Source organism: Euwallacea similis, chromosome 18, assembly GCF_039881205.1.
Source record: "Euwallacea similis isolate ESF13 chromosome 18, ESF131.1, whole genome shotgun sequence".
Lineage (NCBI taxonomy): Eukaryota > Metazoa > Arthropoda > Insecta > Coleoptera > Curculionidae > Euwallacea > Euwallacea similis.
The window spans coordinates 2,113,300-2,134,907 of NC_089626.1; the positions used below are offsets into that span (position 1 = coordinate 2,113,300).

Consider the following 21,608-nt stretch of genomic DNA (forward strand, 5'->3'; position numbering starts at 1 on the left):
ACTCCAAAATCCGGAATAAACTGAATTACTCTAAAATTGACAGCAATCGCCTTTTGAATTAGGTTGGATTTTCTCGCGCCACTATTTAAAATCATAACCTCAAACACTTTTCCTATGTAAACGACAATAGCAAAGCTAGAAATTTATTAACTCAGCCCAAATTCTAGGTCAAAATGCTGAGCCAGGACTTCGAAAGCATCCGTAAATACCTTAAAGAAAGAATACTCTATAACAAGCAGCTTTTAGGTAAAGAGAAAGAACAGAATCAAGTTCTGGACTTACTAAAAAAAACTGTTATCAACGGAGAGTCCAATTCTATGCTTCTTATAGGTCCCAGGGGGGCCGGAAAAAGCACTGTAAGCCACAATCTTTTTAAATTATATTCATCACAGCTTTTAAGTGCATGTCATGCAGTTGGTTAGTAGTGTCCTCTCTGAACTGGAATCCCTAAAAAACTTCCACAAAGATTGTATAATAGTGAAATTGCACGGGCTTCTACATACGGATGACAGATTAGCCTTGAAAAGTATCACTTTTCAAATGCATCTGGACAATGCTATTGATGGCAAGATATTTGGGAGTTTTGCGGAAAATCTGGCCTTTTTGCTTGCCTGCCTCAAATCAGGTGAAAGCACCTTCAATTACCATTAAGCCTTCTCATAACTTTCTTTACATTAGGTGAGAAACAAACTTCAAAGAGTGTAATATTCGTTCTCGAGGATTTTGATTTATTCTGCGCCCATCACAATCAAACACTTTTATACAATTTATTCGATGTATCTCAAAGTGCTCAAACCCCGATTTGTGTCTTGGGGATCACTTGCCGCACTGATGTCATTCAGCTATTGGAGAAGCGTGTGAAATCCCGCTTTTCCCATAGACAGATGTTTCTATATCCAGGCCCTTGTGAAGGCTCTGAAGAAAGTGACTTGAAGTTCGCATTAGAGCGTATTAAGTGGTACTTGCAAGTTCCAGAAAAAGAACATAAATTGAGAAAAAATGAATGGAACACTAGCATTGAAATGCTAGTTAATGACAAAGGTTTCCAGAATGCTGTGCAAAGGCTCATTGATTTGGATCTCAATGAAAACATCCTTAAAAACATCTTGGTAAGCCATAAAGTATAATTAATTTAATATGATTGGTTGAAAGCAGGAGTATTGCAGCTGAAATGTCTGTACAACATGACAAGCACTTCAATCACAACCCAGCAGTTTGAACATGAGCTTTTTCTGCTAGAGCAAGATGACATGGTGTTGATTCTCCAAGATCTGAGCCCCCTTGAGATCTGCCTCATCATATCCATGAAGCACCATCAAGACATTTATGACAATAGCCCCATGAACTTTGAAATGATCTACTCCCGGTACCTGAAGTTCGCCAATAAGCACTTGAGCACGCAGAACGTGCCACGTCCTGTTGTTATGAAAGCTTTTGAGCATATTGAGGTAGGTGAGAATGAGATTGTTATCAAGGGAACTTGACAATTTGTTTTCAGTAGAAGTTAGAGCTCATTTCAATGGTGAGTCAAGGTGAAAGCAGGCTGCAAAAGGAGTACCAGTTTTTCAAAATTTTGGTCACAGGTTCGCAGATTTCTGAAGCTGTTGCCAAGATGAAACTGCCTACGGGCATTGTGCAGTGGGCCAACAGTTCTCTGGTGTGATTTCAATAATAAAGTAATTATAATTCTTATTGTTTCATTGTTGTTAATAATTGAGAACAGGAGCACATTTGAAAAACGAAATATGGGAGTATACTAGTGACGTCATCATAAATATTCATAGTTTTGATTGGTTTAAAAGTTTACTGCGTCACTGGGTATATATAGAATAAACATAACCTCAAACTGTCACACACCAAAAAGACATTTGTAAAGTTAGGTTTTTAAGATTTCAAAAACATTCCGCTTTAAAAGAACAAAAAGGCCCTCATTTTACCGAAAAAATGTCCTCACGGTTGATATTCTTTACTCTTCTGATCTTGTTTGGTCAGTCCAAAGCGGACTTGGAGCTAATCCAAGACGACGAGCTTGTAAATTTAATCCGAAGCGAAAAGTACGTGGTAGCCCTATTTTCTAAGAAGTTTTGCTTGGATTGCGAGAGCTATGAGAACGAGCTTACAGGCCTCCGAGAGGATTTAGTCGAGACTCTAAACGCCTGGGTGGTCAAGCTGATTGATAGCTCTATGACTCGTCTCTATACCCCTAATAAAGAGCCTGCAATTGTGTTCTTCAGACATGGAATTCCCCTGCTTTACGATGGTCCCCTAAATGATGAACTCATTCTTCACACTTTCACAAATAATAAGGAACCTGTAGTGAAAGAACTAGATGATGAAACTTTTGAACACTTGACCCAGGCAGCCTCAGGTGCCACCACAGGTGATTGGTTTGTACAATTTTACTCTACAAGTTGTGTGGACTGTCATCAATTGCAAGCACGATGGGAAGCTGTGGGGGCCCATTTGAAGAGCCGTATGAATGTAGCACGAGTCAATAGGGCCACCACTGGGGCCAAGACTGCCAGGCGTTTCAACATATTTGAAGTGCCTACTTTTGTGTTGTTCCGACAAGGAAAAATGTACAAATATCACAATCATGACTATGATGTGAAATCATTTGTGAGCTTTGCTCAGGACTGGTACAAGAATGTGAAGCCAGAGATTGTGCCAGTGCCCAAAGCCCCCTTTGACGACTTAGTGGCAGCTACTGTGACTTTCATGAAGGAGAACCCTTATTTGTGGCAAGTGGGCTTTGGCAGTCTGTTGGGGGGACTAATTTTGTCAATTGTTATAAGAGTTTTAAAGAGGAAGCCTGCAGAAAGTAAGGGGAATAATAAAAGTGAAAAGGCGAAGAAGAGTGGAGCTAAAAAGAGTGCCAAGAGGGAATGATTTGTTTTTCAGGCTTATGAGGTTCAAACCAAGAAAGGACGTTGTTTGTGGTATTTTTTCGAATTACTGTGTGGTTGAAAGGTGGTTTATGGATATAGTTAATTGTACTGTTAGTTAATACATTTTGGTATCCTTTCATAGGAATTAACTTGTTTTATTTTACAATAGAAGTTCTATGAGATTTGAAATAGCACACTGAGTGACGTCATGCGTACTCCTAATGACGACCCGGAGAACTATAGTCTATTGGTCAAATTATTATGTCATCAAAAACAGCTGTTTCCAACCGGATTATTTATTCATAAAATTAATGAGATGTTTTGGTTTTTATGTACAATTTTACGGCTTTTAACCGATTGAATTAGCCCTAGAATGGCTCACCGAAGTCTCACCGACGTCTTCCTGCTGATGCGCAACAATGCCATTCGTAGCAGGCAAATCTACCCCGAACAAGTAAGCAAAGCACTCTTATTTATGCTCATTTGGACCCCCTTTGACTGTTTCAGGACGCCTCGGAGCGCATGCACTTGGTGTCCCTTGACATAGAGGACGCCTCCGATCGGGGCGACCAGCTGCCACCCGTCTGGATTGACTATCTGGAGAAAGCACAAATGATCTTACCAAGACTGAATGGTAGAATTGGGGATTTAAAAGCACTGCATGGAAAACATTTGCACCGCTCTACTTTTGATGATAACCCAGAGGATGAAATCGCCATTGACAATTGCACTAAGGAGGTAATGAGAATGTTCAACGAGGTACATAGGTTGTTGCAAGTAATCAAGAGCCATTCTATGGAAAACGGGCTTAAGGAGCAGAGACTTACAGTTAGTGTTTATAGGGCCTTGGCGGGCGCTTTGCAGGAGCTGTCTCAGAGTTTCAGGTGAGTTGCATTAAGGGCATATCATCAACTACAAGGGGTTTGTTTAGGTCTATACAAAATGGGTATTTAAAACAGATACAGGGCCGTGAAGATCGCTCGAAGATTTACTTTGATCAAGTTATTGATATCGATTTAGTAAACAACGACTCGGAGGAAATTGATGATTATTTCGTAAACTCTCAGAGAATGTCCCAGCAGCAGCTGCTGCTCCTTGAAGAGGAGAACACCAAGTTTGCACAGGAGCGCGAAAAAGAAGTCAACGCCATAGTCAGATCGATTGTGGACTTGAATGAGATTTTCAAAGATTTGTCGCAAATGGTTCTTGAACAGGGAACTGTGCTGGATCGGATCGACTATAACATTGAAAATACGCAGACGCGGGTGTTTGAAGGTTTTAAGCAACTTCAAAAAGCGGACGCTTATCAGAGAAAAAACAGGAAAATGTGCGCGATAGTGACGTTGGCCGCGGTGACTATTCTGCTGTTGTTTATACTAATTATAGTCAAGTCTTAGTGCGGTTTTGCGACATTGATTGAGTATTTATTATTAGGCCAAATATTGTTTAATTATTGTGATTATATTACGTTCCAGCAGATTTTTTTCACTTTATGACATGTTATATGACCAAATGATCCTACTCGGTCTAGTGACAAAATTGGGAAATCACGTTCTTCAATTGACAGACCTTGTACTTATTTTTTCTTTATTTCAAAATTCAATTAAAGGGACACATCTTCAAAACTACATTAAAGTTAACTTAAAAACTCAAAGTCAAATATTGCAATAATGCACACACAACTGCATTCTGGCAGGCCTAAAGAGGCCCAACTGGTCTATTCTAACCCCCTCTAGATGAAGCACTATGGCACATTCCTCCTCAAAAACACCAATTTCGGAATAAATACAAAAATGTTACCGGTACAATTTACTCTCGAACAAAGAAGACCGAGTTGCCACCAAACACAGAGCAACAGCCTCAAATAAAAAATATATATATATTAACCTAGAGAGCGGAAATGTTAAACTTCCTTATACACTGCCATTACCAGCCTGTGGAATTCATCCTTTTTTGACCAAGTTTGTGCTGCCAAGGAATTCAGAGGGCTATCAACGTTAGGTTCACCTTTAAGAGTTGTTGCTATTAGCATATGATTGCTAAAAAAATCATTACTTCTCACCTAAAAGGGCTTGAATTGAGAGCAAAACCGTCCTAACGTCGTACAGGGCAGACCACTTGTCCTTGAGTATATCCAGGCAGATATTCCCATGAGCGTCCACGTTGGGGTGAAAGCAGGGGGTGATAAATTTCACCACAGGCGCAGTATAGGGGTATGAGTTGGGGAATTGAAAGCTGAGCTTAAATTTAAGGGTCTCGTAGACGGAGTCTTTGGGTCCGCTAATGGTGCCTATCCAACTGAACAACTTCTCTCCATCAGGGAAGGCGGAGATGCTCTGGTCAGGGGACATCATCAGGGTCATTAGTTCCTTGTGTAGCCTGCAAAAAATTGATAAACGGTGCTCGAAGGGGCGTCAAATGAGCACCTTTTAGTCACTGCGTGTCCGTCGCTTTGGAGCTGCTTAGTCATGTCGCTCTCCTTGGCGGCGCTAGCCGTCTGTTGCTCGTAAAACGGGTTCACGTTTTGGGCCATTTTGAGGGGTGGAAATCAATTAATTTGAGGTATTTGCTGGGAATGATGATCGAAAAGTACGTTAAAATCGGTGACAGCTGAGGTGACAGATAGAAAACTGCTTTGACGTAGATTTGAATCGGCAAATGCGAAGCCAGGATGCCTCGAAACAAACTGTCATTCCTATTTAGGCGAGCGTGCTCGGAATCTAAGCGTTTTTAATGCATTTTCCTCCATTGAGTACACCAAGAGCACATTCGAGCTCTAGAATTTGTAGTCTATATTGTCTACATGGTGTGCCTTGTCAGTTTCTCCGCCACTAACATTTATCGACTATCGTCATTCGTCAGTCTGATTTCGACTTTTTGTGAGTGTTCATGTTCGAGTTCGTCCTGTTTCAAAAAGAAAGCAATTGGGAAAAAATTGTGCCGTAGTTTTTCTTTTCTGTTCGGTTCGTTTTAATTATGTTTATGACTTTAACTGAAGTGTTTAGTACTGATTTAAATAGTGACGAAAACAGTTCCATCATGCCAGCCATAATGAGTAGTAATTGTAGTGCGTAAGTATTTACTCCTAAGGAAAAAGGAATTTGCATGGACCGGATCAGGTATTCCTGCAAGCTAGTTGCGCAAGCTATTGTTAAAGAATTGCGTCAGAGGTGCATTTCTTATGTGGATGTAAATAAACAATTTTGATTGCCTCATTATCCCACCTAGTAGGGTAACAATTTGGTTTTTTTTAATGAAAAATGCAGCAAGGCTCTGTGCAACGTCATTGGGGCAATAACATACACTAGAAAGAGAAAGCGCATATAGGTCACTTCTGGGATTTTCATTTGTCCACAACGGGCCAAACAAGTCGAAGTCGTTAGTCTGCGCCTCCAAGGCCGTGCTCTTGATTGGACGATTGTCATGTCCTAGAGCAGGCCTACTATGTTATTTATAGGCCACCGAAAGTATTGCTACTTTTACGTTCTTGTTACGTTACTACTAGCGTTGAATGAGAAAAAACGAAAATGATCTTAGATCTTCGTACAAGATACTTATTGAAATACTTGAAATTTCTATAATCGCTCGTTTAAGCCTTATCTTCTTGTGTAAACATCGTCAACAAAGTAATAAAAACAAGTAATAATTATACAATCGAATCACTTGTTTCGAATTTGTTTTGTTTTTGGGGACGTGAAGCGACTCTCATCTTTGGATATAATATATAGGGAGATTTGTTTGCCGCTTATCAACGCCTACAGGTGAAACGTGACTTTAGTATTGTCGCCTGTTCCGGCCTTTAATCAACTTAATAGGAGCGCTTCGATCTCGGTATTTTTCCACTGTTTTCGCGAGGTCAGAGGACTTGCATTCCAATTACTTGTCATTGTTGACGAGTTTTTTTTTTGTTATTATCCGGGACGCCGTCGGAAGCCTCTTATCAAACGGCTTAAGTAGGTTTCCGTGGAGAAGGTTATGGAATGGTTCTGGCTTCGAAGAAACGCCCCTTAATCGCCGTATCGAATTTTCTGGTTTTTAAGTGCACCAGAAGCGTATGCAACGAAACGTGTCTATTTTCGATTTCAAAATGGCGGCGGCAGTAGGCCCACTTCCATGTCAAAATTACAGTCTCAAAATGGCGGTCAACTTAGACTCGCCAAGTTTAAATAATAAAAAAACCCATCCACACGCGCAATTCCACAATAACGTAATCTCTTAATGAACTCGCTGTATCGCTTTATATCACAATTACAGCTTGGGTAAATATATCTCTAGCATGTAATGGAAAATATTCATTTGTTGTCCTTGACGCACGCCGGAGTATTTTTAGGCCCCCTGAGCAGTGTCCCACGATTGCTGTTTACCGCTACAGAGCCCAACTGCGCAGCAAAAATTGGCATAAACCTGGAGAAGTGTTTACCTAAGGGGTCCTCATTCATAACATTACTATAAATATTGCTGTCTCTTACTTATAATAATGCCGTAAACACTCCAAACGGCAAAATCGCACTTAATCGCCCGATATGAACTAGCCCCAGTTCAGTTCGATTGCAAACTCCTCTGCGACCTGAGCTTAAATGGAAACTTTTTCGGTCAACCCATTTTTCCCCGGCCACGCGTAATTATTGGTCGAAATGAACTTTGAGGATGAAACAAGTTGTTTTTGCAGAAGTGCGTTGCTGAGCCAGAAGCGCTCCGCCGCCTCCGTGACCGACGCCGAGTGCTTCAACATGTCTCTGGGCGCCGGGCCTCTGTGGTGGTCCTGATGCCCCTGGGGAAAACAGGGGCAGTCCAGGGGAGCAGCCGGTCCCTTCAACATCGCCACCTCTCAGGCTGACATTCCGCGCCACCCCCGGAGCGGGTAGTCCGCCTCGCACTCCCGCCTCCTCCCAACCATGGGACGCGGTTTTGCGAGGGGACACCCTCTACGTCACGCCGCCGCCTCATTTGGCTGAGGGTAGCAGAGAGGCGTTCGTCGCTTTGCTGGAGGCCGCCGAGGAACAGCTCAGGTGCAAACACGTCATCGTCGTATTCCCCGCAGACCGGGGCGACAAGGCCAATCTGGTGCGCACCTTTAAGTTTCTCGGGTTCTCGATGCTAAGCCCCACGCACTGTTTGGTGCCCCCGCAGTTGGCTCCCGGCAACGTCTGCATGCTGTACAACGTCGAGGAGTAATTCACCCCCAGAACAGCCTCGGGGCTTCCCCTTTGATCAGTCTTTACTCTTGTAGAGTTATCTTATTTTTTAGTCTTACCTGTAGGATTCGGTTTTTTGGGTCTAAACCCCTTTCGTTAGTGAGGTCCCTAAAGCGGCCTGCACTTGGTTCTTTTCGTGGAGCTAACGGGGGTTTGCACCCAAGAGGCGTTTTATCTTATAACCAAATAGCGTATTTGTATCGACTAACACGCAGCATTTAAGACGAAATTAAACGAACTAAAAGACTTATTTTGGCACTTTAATATAGTTTAGTTTTCAAAATGAGTCGTTACTGGATTATTGAGGCTTTTAGGACTTAAGGTAGGATAAGTAGGAATAGCAAGAATCCTTCATGATCAAGGGGAGGAAAATTTGTTTGATTTAGGCGCGGCAGCAGTGTTATTGTAGTGTGGAATATTTAATCCCCCTGTTCAGTGCCCTTTTATACTAAAAAATGCACAAAAAAAATTAAAAATACAATAAAAATACAAGAAAAAATTACATAGTTGAAACAACTAATAATGGTAGTTGCCCAGGAGTATTTTTAGTTTATATTTGCGTCTTAGAAGCATTTGAAACGATTATCGAACCCATTATTTCTTGTTCATTCCGCATTTGTATTAATTACTTTATAATATCTATTATTACACAGTTATGTGGTTATTTTCAATAAAGCATTACTTCGGTTATGATAAAAAAATTTGGTGTTTTTATTCAAATTTTACCTGATTCTATTGAAAAACAATTCTATGAGTACTCTAATAATGTCACACGTGTCACGTAACTTTTACTGCGATTGTCTTACGGATACGCGTATTCTAATAGTTTGAAAATAAAATTTACTAGTACTTCATTGACGTCAGGCCAATTTAAAAAAACAATAACTGACCACATTTTATCGCACTTGCCATGTTTGCACACAAATTCCGGTAAAGCTTCCCATTGAAAACCTGTTTCTTAAATATTAAAATCTATTCAAAAATTTGAGCTTAAATTATATGAGCACTCTTAAGACGTCATACTCCATATATCACGTGACTAACGCCGAAACCAATCAGAGAGGGTATCAGTTACGCTGACGTTTGTTGACATTTGGCGCCAGAACCGGTTGGCAGCTGCAGAATACCGCTTTTCCCTGCATTTTCATGGTTTCTAGGTAAATCTCCAGGAAGTTTTCCATTATATCTTTTTCCAGAAGCCTTCTAGGGGTAAGTACACATGTTTTAAATACTTTAGTAACTGGAGTGGCTTATATTAGAGTTCAGGGCAAAGTCCTAAATATCAAGCACTTGGTTCGGGAGGGTAGTCATTTGTGGGATGAGGTGGTTGTAGTTATCCCTTATGACACACTAAAAACAATCAATAGAAGACGCCCATGTCGGCCCTGAATAACAAACAACTATTTATTTTTTTCCATTAATTCCTTAATAACGTCCCCAGAAACGATACATGCCGTTAAATCTTGAGATAACTACCTTTTAAAGCATGTCACCCTCATCAAGTAGTTTGAGCACTAAAATTCCCTTCTCACCCTGTAGTCGGACCACTTATGAAAGTAACCATCAAGCAATGGACCGGTGTGGCCTCTTGGAAATGGGTGGCTAACGACGATAACTGTGGCATCTGCCGTATGCCCTTTGATGGTTGCTGCCCGGACTGCAAATTACCAGGAGATGATTGCCCTTTGGTCTGGGGCCAGTGTTCGCATTGTTTTCACATGCACTGCATCGTTAAGTGGCTGCAGTCCCAGCCTGTGAACCAGCAGTGCCCTATGTGCCGACAAGAGTGGAAATTCAACAATAAGTAATGTCGCATTTTCCTGGCGGTTTGCCCCCGTTGCCCAAGTCATTGTCGGGATTCAGTTTTGTTGAAAATAGTCGTGCCAGTGTGCCCCCTACTCCTGTGAGAAGTAGCTCGATTAGATCTAATCCCAGACAGGTGAAAGTGCTCGGTAGTTTAGAGGGACAGTTAGCGGTGCTTAGGAGGGAGATGTATAGTTTGCGGCAGCAGGATTTGAGTTTATTATCACAATTGTGGTCTTTGAATGAGTCAATTCAGGAGTTCAGGCAAATGCTGCAGGAGCAGAGAATTTTATCACCCCCTTCACCTTCTCCGACAGCCTCTAGCGTAGATGAAGAGGAGTTTTATATGAGTTCAACTAGCATGGGCTAATTGTTGTGTGGTGATAGTGCTTGTGAACCTTTAGTGAAAGACTTTTTGAGAAATAGAAAAAACATTTCAGAATGGCCACAGTAAGGAGGTCCACCCTAAGTCAAGTGCGTTCCCCTTATATCTCAGAGCGGAGGCGACAGCTGTTTCCTTCAGATAACGACGACTCAGATTTAGGCCACATCAGTCCCCTTCAGTTGGATGCTGAACCTAAAACCCCCACATCCACTTACATTCCCTCTGAATCTATGTCCCCTTTGATTCTCAGTCCATATATCAACAATACTCCAGTGAAATTCTCCCCTTCGCACAATTTCAAAACCCCCCACGATACATCCACAAAGGCAGTCCTTGAGAAGGAACAAAAGGCTTTGACCGAAGAAAGTAAGAGTTTCACTCGGAGATTTTTGGAGTCTCCAAAGGCAGAACCCAAAGTTTCAAAAGTCAGAACTGCATTGTTTGCAGACGCAGACAATAGCATGGCTTTAAGCACCAAATCGTTTTACTCCAAAGAATTGGGGGATGATGCTCTACAGAATCTGCTTCACAGAGAAAATAAAGGCAGGTTTAACGTTGCAAAATCACATACTCCTAAGCAGGGAGGGGGAAAGCGTGAGCGAAGATTGGGGCAGATTAATAATGGCGTGAGGCACAATATACGTAAACCGAAAGCCAGGAAAACCACCCTGAAGAGTGTCCCAAAGTTGCAAGATAGTGACTTCCTAAATGAGTACATTCAAGATTTAACTCAGTTAAAAAAAGAGAACAGTGAGAGTAAGAAAAAGTTGATTCAGCAGCCTAAAGTGAATAAGGAGAAGGAGGAGGACACTGTAAACTTCCTTGAGGAGAGTCCGTCAAGGAAGAAGCAAATAAAAACCTTCCAAGAGGAGAATAAGGAGAATAGTGGACCTATCAAGAGGGCCAATACTAGTAGTGTCGAAGAAGGTAGTTATAAGAAGCTTTCAAATATTGAAGCCTGCCACTTAGATTTAAGCAGTGACTTTGAAGAGGAGACTTTGGAAAACCCATTAAAAATCGATGGGATTTTGAACCTCCTTTCTAGCCCCACCAAAGAGGAGGAGCCTCGGCATGAGGCGGAACTTAGAGTAACCTTCAATGAAACCGTCATACAGGAACCTAATCACATTCAATCACACGACTCCATCACCAAAGAGGCGGAGCCTAGAGTAACTTTTAGCAACGCCCTCATGCATCACATTTCATCACACCAAAGAAAAAAAGAGGTGGAATCTCATTCGCTCCTCAACCAATCTGGACAAATCCACATGTCCGACTCCATCTTATCGCCGATTTCACAAATGTGCGACGTGACCTCTGGCCTGGCCCTCGACAGCCCCAATAATAGCAAGAGAGCCGCCCCCTTAGGGTGCTCCGCCCGCGTGTCTAGAATGCTGTCGTTTAACGAGCATTGTTCCGCAGATATGGCGGAGCAGCGCAAGTTGTTCCCTGTTTTCTGTAAGGAGCAAGCGCGGTCGGGCATTGGGGAGAAAAGGCCGGGCGACGAAATTTCTCCTAGGAAGGGAGCGAAACGCTTCAGAGCATTGGCCCCCAACCAGTTGTTACTGGATGCCGGCCAAAAGCGATTTGGGTTAACTTTGTGCACCGAGTGCAACTTGTGGTATCACATGGGAGATCCTAATGATGAACATCATCACGAGAAGCACCATGAATCTCGGCAGGTGTTGAAATTTTGCGTAAGTTCGTTTTAGAATTTTCACAAGTGATTTTTAGACCCTTTTGATGGTTTAGGGCTGGAAGAATGAGAGAATTGTTGTGGACTTTCACGAGGAGCACAAGAGAATCATCAAGGTGATCCCAACAGACTCAAAAATTTGGCTCAACAAAGTCAATGAGCTTTTGGAGCTGGTCAACCGCGAATTGGGATGCTACAGCATGGTCTATGACATCAGTGAATCACAGGTAAACCCCTTGCCAAATCTCTTAAGATTTTTTTAAAACCTTTCCATCTAGGTCTACATTTACGTGAATAACCGAGCAATTGCCGGCTGCGCAATCACGACCCCACCCAAGGGGCGGGGCCATCGCATGCTCAGCACCCTCAGTGGCGTGGCCATGTGCTCCGAGGAATCCTATCCAATCAAATGCGTTATTTCGTACATTTGGGTAGCGCCCAAATTCAGAAAGCAGGGAGTGGCTAGCGCTCTATTGGATGCCGTTAAAAAAAGCTTTTTATTCGGGGAGGTGCTGACCAATGAGGATTTAGCCCTGACCTCGCCCACCGAGCAGGGCTCCGCTTTTGCTGAGAAATATTTTAAGACGCCTAATTACTTGATCTGTTCTAGTTAAGTGTCATTTATATTTATGTGTTAATGGTACTTTTAAGTGTCACTGTTTTGGTATAGTACAAGTAGGAGCTGTGGTAGGAGTATGATCTACAAGTTGAAGTGGGGGATTATTTAGGTAATTAAGTTTTGTAGTTCAGGTTTTTATTTTTCGTATAAATAAATATAGAGTTTTTTCTGTAAAGAGCTGTTGTATTTATTATGAACACTGAGTTTTAATGATGCAATTTAAATTCGGCTTTCTGGAATTATGCATATTTTATGGATATCAACAGGACTACCTATTGTGACGTAACAAGTCAAGGTATGCACGGTTTGTATGTGTATACAACAATCATAAATTGACAGTGACTTTATAATTTTAACCTAACTTTTCATCCTATGTTTACAAATTTTTTAATCTCCATGCCCCTAAAATTTCCAAACAATATATATAATTTCTGAACACAACATAACATAACTACTAAAGAACCACATAAAAATGTCCGAAGAATCTCGCACAGTCGACGGTGCCAGTTGCAGTTTCATTTTCAAGAAGCGCGGCCTTAAAAGCAGAGCTTCTCGAAAGAGACAACAATCTAACTCTGAGGATGAAGGTAATAACGCTATTTTAAACCTCTTCAGGTCTTATTTCATTTTTCCCATTTCTGACCAATAATATCAGATAAAAGGCCGAATAACAGCAGCGATGATGAGCAGCCTACCAAAGTGGTACGCCCCAGCAAGCGCAGGACAAAAGTGAACCCAAACATCCAGAAGTCGAGCAGATTGGAAAAAAAGGAAAAAACTGAGAAGAAGGACAGCTCAGATTCTGATAGTGATGCAGTTATGGTTAGCTACAAGTCCAAGAGGTCAGCAATGCCTGAGGGGCCCCAAGATCAAGGAGCTACTGCAGTTATTGTAATTTTTCTTTCAATTTTTCTAAGCATTTAGGAGTAAGTTTATAAATTTCTGATAGGAAATTGATACTGAAAAAGAACGAGATGCACAAGCGATATTTGAAAAGCGACTAGAGGTTAATAAAGAACTTGAAGGGAAGGAGGATGATAAAGTTTATCGAGGGATTAATAACTACCATCAATACTACAAACCTAAAGACACAGCAGCTGGAAATGCCAGTTCAGGGATGGTCAGAAAAGGCCCCGTGAGGGCTCCAGATAATCTAAGAACCACTGTAAGGTGGGACTATCAGCCTGACATCTGTAAGGACTACAAAGAGACTGGGTTTTGTGGGTTTGGAGATAGCTGCAAGTTTCTGCATGACCGCAGTGACTATAAACATGGATGGCAGTTGGAGAGGGAGTGGGAGGAAGGGAGGCAAGTACCATTATTATCAGGATCTTTTACAATTTATTCATTTATACCTGGTAAGGTATGGGCAAGAAAGTGACGATGATGCAAAGTACAAAATTGACTCAGATGAGGAGGAGCTGCCCACAAAGTGTGTTATTTGCCGGAAAAGATTCGTCGACCCCATTGTCACTAAGTATGTCTTGAGAGACTTAAGAGAAGGTAAAAGTAATAGTTTTTTGTTGATTTTAGGTGTCAGCACTATTTTTGTGAAAAGTGTGCCTTGGAACGCTACAAAAAGACTATGCGGTGTTTTGTATGTAACGCACACGTTACCACCTTTAATCCAGCAAGAAATTTGATCGCAAAGCTGAAGAATGGGGAGCCTGAAGAGGGCTCTAAGGATGGGGAGTCCTCCTCTGATTAATATCTTTCTGGTTGCGAATACACAAATTTTTATTTATTTATTTAAAAATGTTGTTCATCTTAATAATACGGATTTCTTCTGAAGCATTTAAGCATGAGTTGGAGGTTTCCAAAAACCACCTCTGATAAAGCGAGCATGATAGTCAAAGAGTTCAATATATGCTCCAATTTGAGCACTGGCTTCTGTATGAAGAATGTATAGGCCAGACCTGAGATTGTAATGTAAGTGAAGAACACAGCAATTCCAGTCACCAGTTCTAAAAAAGGCCAACTTACTCTTATTAGTAACTCGTGCTAAATTAACTCACGGCGCTTCTCTTCCTTGAACTTTCTATAAAGCAAGATCTTGGTAAGCTCGCTGGTAAGACGCGTGAAGACCACAGCTGCGTCCTGCCCGATGTGCGGTGTTTTAATGATACTCCGATATTTCGCAATAGTCATTATAGTTTCACATAGTGCGAACACGGGGAAATAGAACATGTTTAGGTAAATTAAACACTCAAACATTAACTCCGCGTCTACGTCCATTTTACGGGAGCTAACGCAATCTCTTAAAAGTTATTATTTCTTCGAGCCTGTTTGATAGAAGGAGGAGAAGCCGGGCTATTTTTAAATTGTGGACTGAAATGTTTATAGTGGTTATATTTAGATCGTTTTATTGCGAGTTTATTTGGGGGCGATTAGGTTGCGGATTCGTTCTTTGAAGATAAAAGGGGGCGAAGAGGTTAATACGCAGCCCTTATCATAAATTAGGGGAAAGGAATGAACAATTATAGGTTTACTTACTATGATTACTGGCTCTTAGTGATTTATAATTGCACATTAAAATAGTGCTGGAGTTAAACATTTTAAATGTGTGAATTTGCGCATCTGCGTGACGTCATTAATGTATTAATTGACAAAATTTAGCTCGTTCACGTATACTGTATTAAACTTAACCATAAAATAAATTACCTTGTAACGTTATAACAAGACTAAAATTATTTCCAACATTATCTTCCTTATAAACCCCTAAAGAAAACAACTTAATTTTGTAATAATTTGCATATTTAGTGACGTACATCCTAACCACCGCTTGAACACTTTTTTCAGCAGTTTATGTAGGCTTTAACTTGTCACTTGACTTCCAACATAACCTCACAACTTAACAAAAACTTCACTTTCTAACAAAACATTAAAATATCAGCAAAAGTCCAAGAAACGGCCCCCTTTGAACGCTAAAACCCGCTTCAAGAAATCTCAGATAAACCCCTGTTACCACTCACTTCATATTAGCACCATGGATTCTTTAGGAGGTCTGCCTGAGCCTTACAGCCTTCACCAGGGCCCCCTCAATATACTGCCCATTGAAATCACCATGGAGAACTCTGAAAGTGCTCCTCGATACGTGCAAAACTTTCTGGTGAGATACTTGGATGACGCTCGAATGGAGCTTGTTAATGTCAACACTCAGGTAGATAGATTTTTGTTTAGTTGGAAAAGGATGTTTAAAGGTAATTTTAGGAGATTTTGAACTTGAATATTGCCCCTACTGATGCTGATGTTGACAAATTGCAGTTGCCAGAAGCAGCTAATCACATCGAACCTTTAAATTCAATTAGGTATTTTGTTGTGTTTGTTATCAATTTTGTGTTATTGAAGTTGTTTTAGAGGCGAAAATGAGTCGGTCATTCAGTATTCATCACCCTCACCATTAGAGAACAATAATGAAAAAACGGATATCACCTCATATTTATGTTACAAATGCAATGAGCACTTTAAAAGCTTAGCAATATATCGACAGCATGTTAGAGTTTGTAATCGAGTAGATAAAGAATTCACCTGCCTTAAATGCCAAGAAGGTTTCAATGTGGAGACAAACCTTAAAATCCATGTCATTACAACACACTTAAACCCCACAAATGTATGCCCAATTTGCCATATTTTCTTCACAAGGAAAGCTAGTTTGAGATCGCATGTTCTGGTTCACCAAGTGGAGGAGCTGATTTATTGTAATTTATGTGATGCTGAGTTCCAAAATGAGGTAAGACAGCTATAAATGTGCTTTTCTCATTATGACAAGGCTTTTTAGGATGATTTGTTGGGACACATGGAGGGACATGCAGTGACCAAAGTCTCATCTTTAACAGAGGCATTTGTGTGTCCCATTTGTCAATTGGAATTCCTCAGTTATACTGAGCTTAAATTACATGTGAGCAAACATCAGCAGGTGAAGCATGGTGCTCTGGGGGGGAGGATGAGGAAGAGCAGGGGCAGATGGTTGGAGGGGTGTCAATGTCCACACTGTGGAAAGGTGTTTCCAAAGGAATGGCTGTTGGAAAGACATAGGCGAATTCATACAGGGGAGAAACCTTTTAAGGTTTTTTTTTAATCTCAAGTTTAAGAAGTTAGAAATTTTTTTTACTGAAAAGTTTTAGTGTCAATTATGCAGGAGGGGGTTCACACAAAAAGGTTCTTTGAAAATACACTTGGATAAGCACCGTGGGCTGCGCCCTCATAATTGTTCACTATGCTCTGCCCAATTCACCCAAAAAGGTCTGCTAAACCTAAGACTTCTGTATTGGTTTTTATTCATAACCCAATCTAACAGGAAATCTGAAGGCTCACATCAAAAAGACCCATACAGTCCCAAAAGGAGGACCTCACAAGATATATAAGTGCTCGCAGTGCAGTTGCATTTTTAGAAAATTAGCCACTCTAAATGGTCACATGACAAAGGCTCATTTGGAGTCAGTTGAGGCTACCATTGAGCAGGGAAGTGGGAGCATTGTTAAACTAGCTGAAAACCATGCGAGTGGGGGAGTGAGGCGCTACACAGTACGCCAGCAAAAGATTGGAGAGGTGCGGTGGTATTTTTGCAATTATTGCCCTGTGAGGTTTAAGAAGCCTTCGGATTTGATCAGGCACTTTCGGACGCACACTTTGGAGAAACCCTTTAAGGTAAGAATGATCAAGGAAAAAAATCCTTCTAATGACATGTTCTGTCACTGGCTAATATGTGAAACAATTATTGCTAACAAGTTAAAATCATTTCTTTTACAAGTCTGTTATGGCTATTCCAGTGCTCTGAGTGCAACCATGCATTCTCCTTGAAGCGCACTTTAACAAACCACATGAAACTACACTCAAGACGTCGTCTCGCACCAATAAAATCTCCCTCCAAAGTCCCCGAGTCTCCAAAATTGATACCTACTGAAAGCCAGCAAAAATCTACAGAAAACATTGTTGAACCCTTGCTAAAGGAACCCCTTTATCAAACTCCATATGGTGCTTATTTACTATTATAAAATGCTATTTGTATTTGACTATATAAGCTTTAGGATCTCTGCAGTTAAAGAAGCCTAAAACCCCCTTGGAAAGGCCCTATTCATGCAAGTTGTGTCCCACTAGGTTCACTAGGATTATGAGTCTTCGAAGGCATATGCAGCTGCATAGCAGAGAGTGCAGATTTAAATGCACAATTTGCCCCAAGTGAGACGATTTTGTGCTTAAATTTAAATCACATACTAAACATTTGTTGGCAGAGCCTTTATAACAAAGTACAGTCTCAAGGAGCACATAAGTCAGCACCAGAACATCAAAAACCACACCTGTGCGACTTGCTCGAAAAGCTTTGCCACATCTTCTCTGCTCAAACGTCACTGCCTCATCCACAACGAGGTTAAGCCCTATATGTGCCCTTGCTGCGACAAAATCTTCAGAACTGCTGCACTATGTAGAATGCACATTAAGAACATTCATCCTGTTACCAATGGGGACCTGGTAAAAGAAAAACTAGAAGTATTTTGTAGTTGTAGAAGGGATGTGTTAATTATTGTAGGTGGCTTCACCTATGGTTGAAGGTCTTCAGGAATGTTCTACAAATGAAGACGTCACTATCGACAATTTACAAGTATGATTTGTTTTTTATGTGTCTCTTTGACAGAAAAGTATTATTTATTTAGCCTCAGGAGGGTGCATCTATTGAATCAAACACGGTCCTTCTGAACATCACCCCCCAAATTCCAGACACTACGCAAACTCCTGACTACCAAATGGTCTACTTAAACTTCCCTCAAATCACCCCTGAAGATGATGCATCGCCTCTAAAACTACAAGTAAAATTTCTCTATAGAATTAATTCAACTTCAAGATTCAAACAATAACAATCGTAGAATGTCAGTGATGTAATTTTTGACCCTGACGATCCCCCGGAGGTGGACCAACAAGCCTCGACCTCCATGCCAGACGTTCTGCCAATCAGCATTATCGACGCAGCGGCGTTAAACGCCGTCCCGTATGATGCGCAGGTCTTTTGCATCAATTGTCACCGCATGTTTTCCGATTGCTACGCCTTCGAGAAACACGCCTGCGCCGACGATGACAATGTCGTTAAGTTGATGTTGAATGACGAGCAGCCAAAGATGAGTGAGTGTTACGCAAACAAGAGTTTAAGTGTGACTGCTGAGGCTGGAGTGGGAGTGGATATTTCGAAGATGAAAAGGTGAGCTTCAGCATTGGTTTTATTTGGGAGATTAGTGATTTTTGCAGGTTTCCGAATAAAAAATCTTTGATTGCTGATATTGGGAAACTGGAGCAGATCAAGCAGTTTCGGTGTGATCATTGCAACTACGTCACCTCAATCGACGAGCACTATCGTAGACACCTTTTAATGCACCCAGATTTGACGGACAAAATGTGTAAATTCTGCTGTAAATTTTTCAAAAAACCCTCAGATTTGGTCAGTTACGAAACACTCGTTCTTCACTTGTTTCTAATCTAGAATCCTTCTTATTTAGAAGCGGCATCTGCGCACGCACACCGGAGAAAAACCCTTTGAGTGCGATCGCTGTCACAAAAAGTTCGCCTTAAAATCAACCCTAGAGTCGCACTTGCGCACTCACGACGTCATAGGCCAATCAAAAATCAGCTGTGACGTGTGTCACTCCAATTTCACCTCAAAATCCAGTCTCAAAGTGCATATGCTCTTGCACACCGGAGAAAGACCTTATTCGTGCAGGCACTGCACGCAGACCTTCAGGACTTCATCGATTCGCAAAGCGCACGAGAAGAACCGCCATAGCAAGGCACAAGAGGCGAAGCCTCCTTCAGTTAAAGAAGAAACCATGGTGATTGTCAACCCCTTAGAATGGATGCCATTGGATGTTTTGCAGCAGATTCAAGGCTCTGGGATTGTGATTGCGCAGGATGAAGCTGTGGATTGTGATGGGGGTTTAACTGATCTTAACTTGTCTAATGATGGCGGGTAAGTTGCTCTGCGAAAGATTTAATTTGTGGACTAGAGAGCGTTTTCCTAGGCATGTAATAGTGCCCGAAGAGAATAATAAACGACAAAAGGAGAAGCCGCAAAAAGCCGAATGTGACATTTGCCACAAATGGTATTCATCCAAGGACGTGCTGCGCAAGCATAAGAAGGCGCTGCATGGGCAAAACAAGAAGTTTCCCTGCATTAAATGCGATAAGGGTGATTAATTATATATATATTGCGTGTCTAGAATATGCTAGAAGCTAATTTAATCACCACATATTCCGATTACAGTACGTCGTTAGCATTATTACAAGTTTTTATATTATGGTAAAGGCGAAGTCTTGATATTAAGGTGAAGGTGTTTTTACTATTTTTTGCCAACTTTGCGTTTTTACTATCGTATTGTTTTTTCGGACGTCTATTTCGAAGATAATTACCGAGTAGTTTACGTTGGACACATTGCAACACAAGTTGATAAATATTTAATTTTTCATTTTCCGATAGTCGTAATTTTGAAAAATGGTAAAGGAAATAATCCCCTCGAGTTTCTTTGCTGGCTTTCCTCCTAACTTCAAAGACATAATTACTGATTATGATCTGAAAATTACAGGTTACGACCAGCTTGAAGACCTCAACAAACACATAAAGAAGCTACACTCAGGGCTTCGTCCCTATTCATGTCAGTATTGCTCCAATAGCTTCAGCGAGGAACATAGTCTTAAAATTCACATCAAAAGGTACTTTTCGTGTAAGTTATAAATCCCAATTTATCTAAATAAATTATTGCAGGATCCATCAAAAGTCCCTGGTAGCACAGGAGACCAAAGATGCCCTCAGGAGCCTGGAGCTTGACCTCACTTCAGATAATTTTCTTTAATATTTTTATTTTATGGTTTAAGATTATCGTGTAAATTCCATAAGGATTAAAGATGCGATTAGTACTTAATATACTTATTTTTGCTTAATAAACGATACTTGGTTTTACTTTTTTAAAAACTGTCCTTGACGACTCTAAGTCATACAGGACACAATTACAAATATGCAACTGAGGCTTAGGCCGAAGCTTACTCTAATCCCTCGGATCACTCCTCCCTCCACTGGGGAATCGGCGCAGATGGAATACTGCTTCGCCTCCTCATTGGTGCCAGAGGTAGGAACAATTACTCTCTAGCTACAAAGGTACTTTCTTAGTGATGTTATCATCACATGCTACTAAATTAAAAATCAATCGTGGTGTTACTATGAAAATTCCATTGAGAGGTGATTATGTGTGTGGTGTCACGGATTAACTTTCGATTTGGGTATTTTCCAACATTTAATTCACTAAGTAAATTATTTCTAAGTGTATCACGATCAGAGAGATTAATATGGGTTAATTATTAATCAATTTTTAATGCAAGTTTGGGGGTCCCCACTTACGTGTTGGCGTAACTGTGACAAAGCACTAAAACCGCTGAGATGCAAACGTCTAACCTTCGTTTTAACTTAAAGCACTTGAAAACGATGCGTGTCGTATTTACTTCCATGTTTGCCCCATAATATGGTAAAACCGCCAAAAGGGCTTATGATTGGCGGTCATACCGGCAAACATTTTGTAGTGGTTTCATGGTCTCCCTATGGCTGCTCCAATTCTGACGTGAACGTTGTGAGGTTTGATATTATGCAGCCATATTGCCAGATATGGCGCCCCCAAAACAGCTGAAAGAATATCAAAAAATTGTTTCTTATTAGAGCTGGCCTTGAAAGCAGTAATGGTGATTTAAGATGGCGGCTACCTAAAACAGCCGAAAATGTTTAATAGTCTTGACCAGACCATTTTAAAATAGTTTAATTTTTTCGAATTAAAAAAATGTTTTTTTCTGTTCAAATTCAAAACGGCGGCTCGCACATTACTAAAGCCTCAGTTGATAAATGTTTGTGACTGAGAACTTTATAGGCCCTCGTAAAACTATTAAGAAATGTTTTTATTACTGAAGTCTAAAAATCCTGCATTAATCTTCTGCTTTCCCATAACTTTCCTAATCGTTGTTAATCGACAGGTGATTGAGCGATTTAATAAATTTTCCT

General features: G+C 40.9%; 11 protein-coding genes across 11 annotated transcripts; 9 read left to right on the forward strand and 2 right to left on the reverse strand.

Annotated features, from left to right (window-relative positions):
* The first annotated feature begins 122 nt into the window (after positions 1–122).
* Orc4 (origin recognition complex subunit 4) lies at positions 123–1,688 on the forward strand. Its single transcript, XM_066398982.1, has 5 exons — positions 123–356; positions 415–625; positions 679–1,109; positions 1,167–1,448; positions 1,502–1,688. The coding sequence occupies exons 1-5, from the start codon at positions 174–176 to the stop codon at positions 1,661–1,663; spliced, it is 1,269 nt and encodes a 422-aa protein (XP_066255079.1). The 5' UTR covers positions 123–173; the 3' UTR covers positions 1,664–1,688.
* A 200-nt stretch (positions 1,689–1,888) lies between these two features.
* Positions 1,889–3,033, forward strand: LOC136415001 (thioredoxin domain-containing protein). The gene has a single exon (XM_066399351.1). The coding sequence runs from the start codon at positions 1,945–1,947 to the stop codon at positions 2,887–2,889; it is 945 nt and encodes a 314-aa protein (XP_066255448.1). The 5' UTR covers positions 1,889–1,944; the 3' UTR covers positions 2,890–3,033.
* Positions 3,034–3,152: 119 nt separating this feature from the next.
* Syx16 (syntaxin 16) lies at positions 3,153–4,367 on the forward strand. The gene is made up of 3 exons (XM_066399352.1): positions 3,153–3,342; positions 3,396–3,772; positions 3,820–4,367. The coding sequence occupies exons 1-3, from the start codon at positions 3,262–3,264 to the stop codon at positions 4,283–4,285; spliced, it is 924 nt and encodes a 307-aa protein (XP_066255449.1). The 5' UTR covers positions 3,153–3,261; the 3' UTR covers positions 4,286–4,367.
* Positions 4,368–4,458: 91 nt separating this feature from the next.
* On the reverse strand, positions 4,459–5,541 carry vih (ubiquitin conjugating enzyme vih). Its single transcript, XM_066399353.1, has 3 exons — positions 5,315–5,541; positions 4,951–5,267; positions 4,459–4,895 (listed from the first exon to the last, which is right to left on the reverse strand). The coding sequence occupies exons 1-3, from the start codon at positions 5,419–5,421 to the stop codon at positions 4,792–4,794; spliced, it is 528 nt and encodes a 175-aa protein (XP_066255450.1). The 5' UTR covers positions 5,422–5,541; the 3' UTR covers positions 4,459–4,791.
* A 191-nt stretch (positions 5,542–5,732) lies between these two features.
* Oda (Ornithine decarboxylase antizyme) lies at positions 5,733–8,784 on the forward strand. The gene is given in 3 exon segments (XM_066398948.1): positions 5,733–5,959; positions 7,558–7,651; positions 7,653–8,784. Coding segments are annotated over 3 exon segments (600 nt in total). The 5' UTR covers positions 5,733–5,864; the 3' UTR covers positions 8,064–8,784.
* Positions 8,785–9,181: 397 nt separating this feature from the next.
* On the forward strand, positions 9,182–9,891 carry lmgA (lemming A). The gene is made up of 2 exons (XM_066398802.1): positions 9,182–9,292; positions 9,623–9,891. The coding sequence occupies exon 2, from the start codon at positions 9,634–9,636 to the stop codon at positions 9,889–9,891; it is 258 nt and encodes an 85-aa protein (XP_066254899.1). The 5' UTR covers positions 9,182–9,292; positions 9,623–9,633.
* On the forward strand, positions 9,891–10,256 carry lmgB (lemming B). Its single transcript, XM_066399059.1, has one exon. The coding sequence runs from the start codon at positions 9,891–9,893 to the stop codon at positions 10,254–10,256; it is 366 nt and encodes a 121-aa protein (XP_066255156.1).
* Positions 10,257–10,327: 71 nt separating this feature from the next.
* Positions 10,328–12,748, forward strand: eco (Establishment of cohesion). The gene is made up of 3 exons (XM_066398801.1): positions 10,328–11,968; positions 12,024–12,194; positions 12,246–12,748. The coding sequence occupies exons 1-3, from the start codon at positions 10,328–10,330 to the stop codon at positions 12,579–12,581; spliced, it is 2,148 nt and encodes a 715-aa protein (XP_066254898.1). The 3' UTR covers positions 12,582–12,748.
* Positions 12,749–13,007: 259 nt separating this feature from the next.
* mdlc (RING finger protein mdlc) lies at positions 13,008–14,342 on the forward strand. The gene is made up of 5 exons (XM_066398956.1): positions 13,008–13,173; positions 13,242–13,477; positions 13,536–13,894; positions 13,950–14,063; positions 14,120–14,342. Exons 1-5 carry the CDS (start codon positions 13,059–13,061, stop codon positions 14,292–14,294), a joined length of 999 nt encoding a protein of 332 aa, XP_066255053.1. The 5' UTR covers positions 13,008–13,058; the 3' UTR covers positions 14,295–14,342.
* A 6-nt stretch (positions 14,343–14,348) lies between these two features.
* On the reverse strand, positions 14,349–15,018 carry LOC136414770 (transmembrane protein 216-like). The gene is made up of 2 exons (XM_066398955.1): positions 14,602–15,018; positions 14,349–14,550 (listed from the first exon to the last, which is right to left on the reverse strand). Exons 1-2 carry the CDS (start codon positions 14,819–14,821, stop codon positions 14,354–14,356), a joined length of 417 nt encoding a protein of 138 aa, XP_066255052.1. The 5' UTR covers positions 14,822–15,018; the 3' UTR covers positions 14,349–14,353.
* Positions 15,019–15,533: 515 nt separating this feature from the next.
* LOC136414677 (zinc finger protein 236-like) lies at positions 15,534–20,510 on the forward strand. The gene is made up of 17 exons (XM_066398839.1): positions 15,534–15,746; positions 15,797–15,894; positions 15,944–16,316; positions 16,365–16,652; positions 16,711–16,828; positions 16,884–17,233; positions 17,356–17,560; positions 17,614–17,764; positions 17,818–18,055; positions 18,114–18,185; positions 18,238–18,390; positions 18,448–18,776; positions 18,824–19,013; positions 19,072–19,538; positions 19,591–19,757; positions 20,152–20,278; positions 20,331–20,510. Exons 1-17 carry the CDS (start codon positions 15,573–15,575, stop codon positions 20,416–20,418), a joined length of 3,588 nt encoding a protein of 1,195 aa, XP_066254936.1. The 5' UTR covers positions 15,534–15,572; the 3' UTR covers positions 20,419–20,510.
* Positions 20,511–21,608: the final 1,098 nt, after the last annotated feature.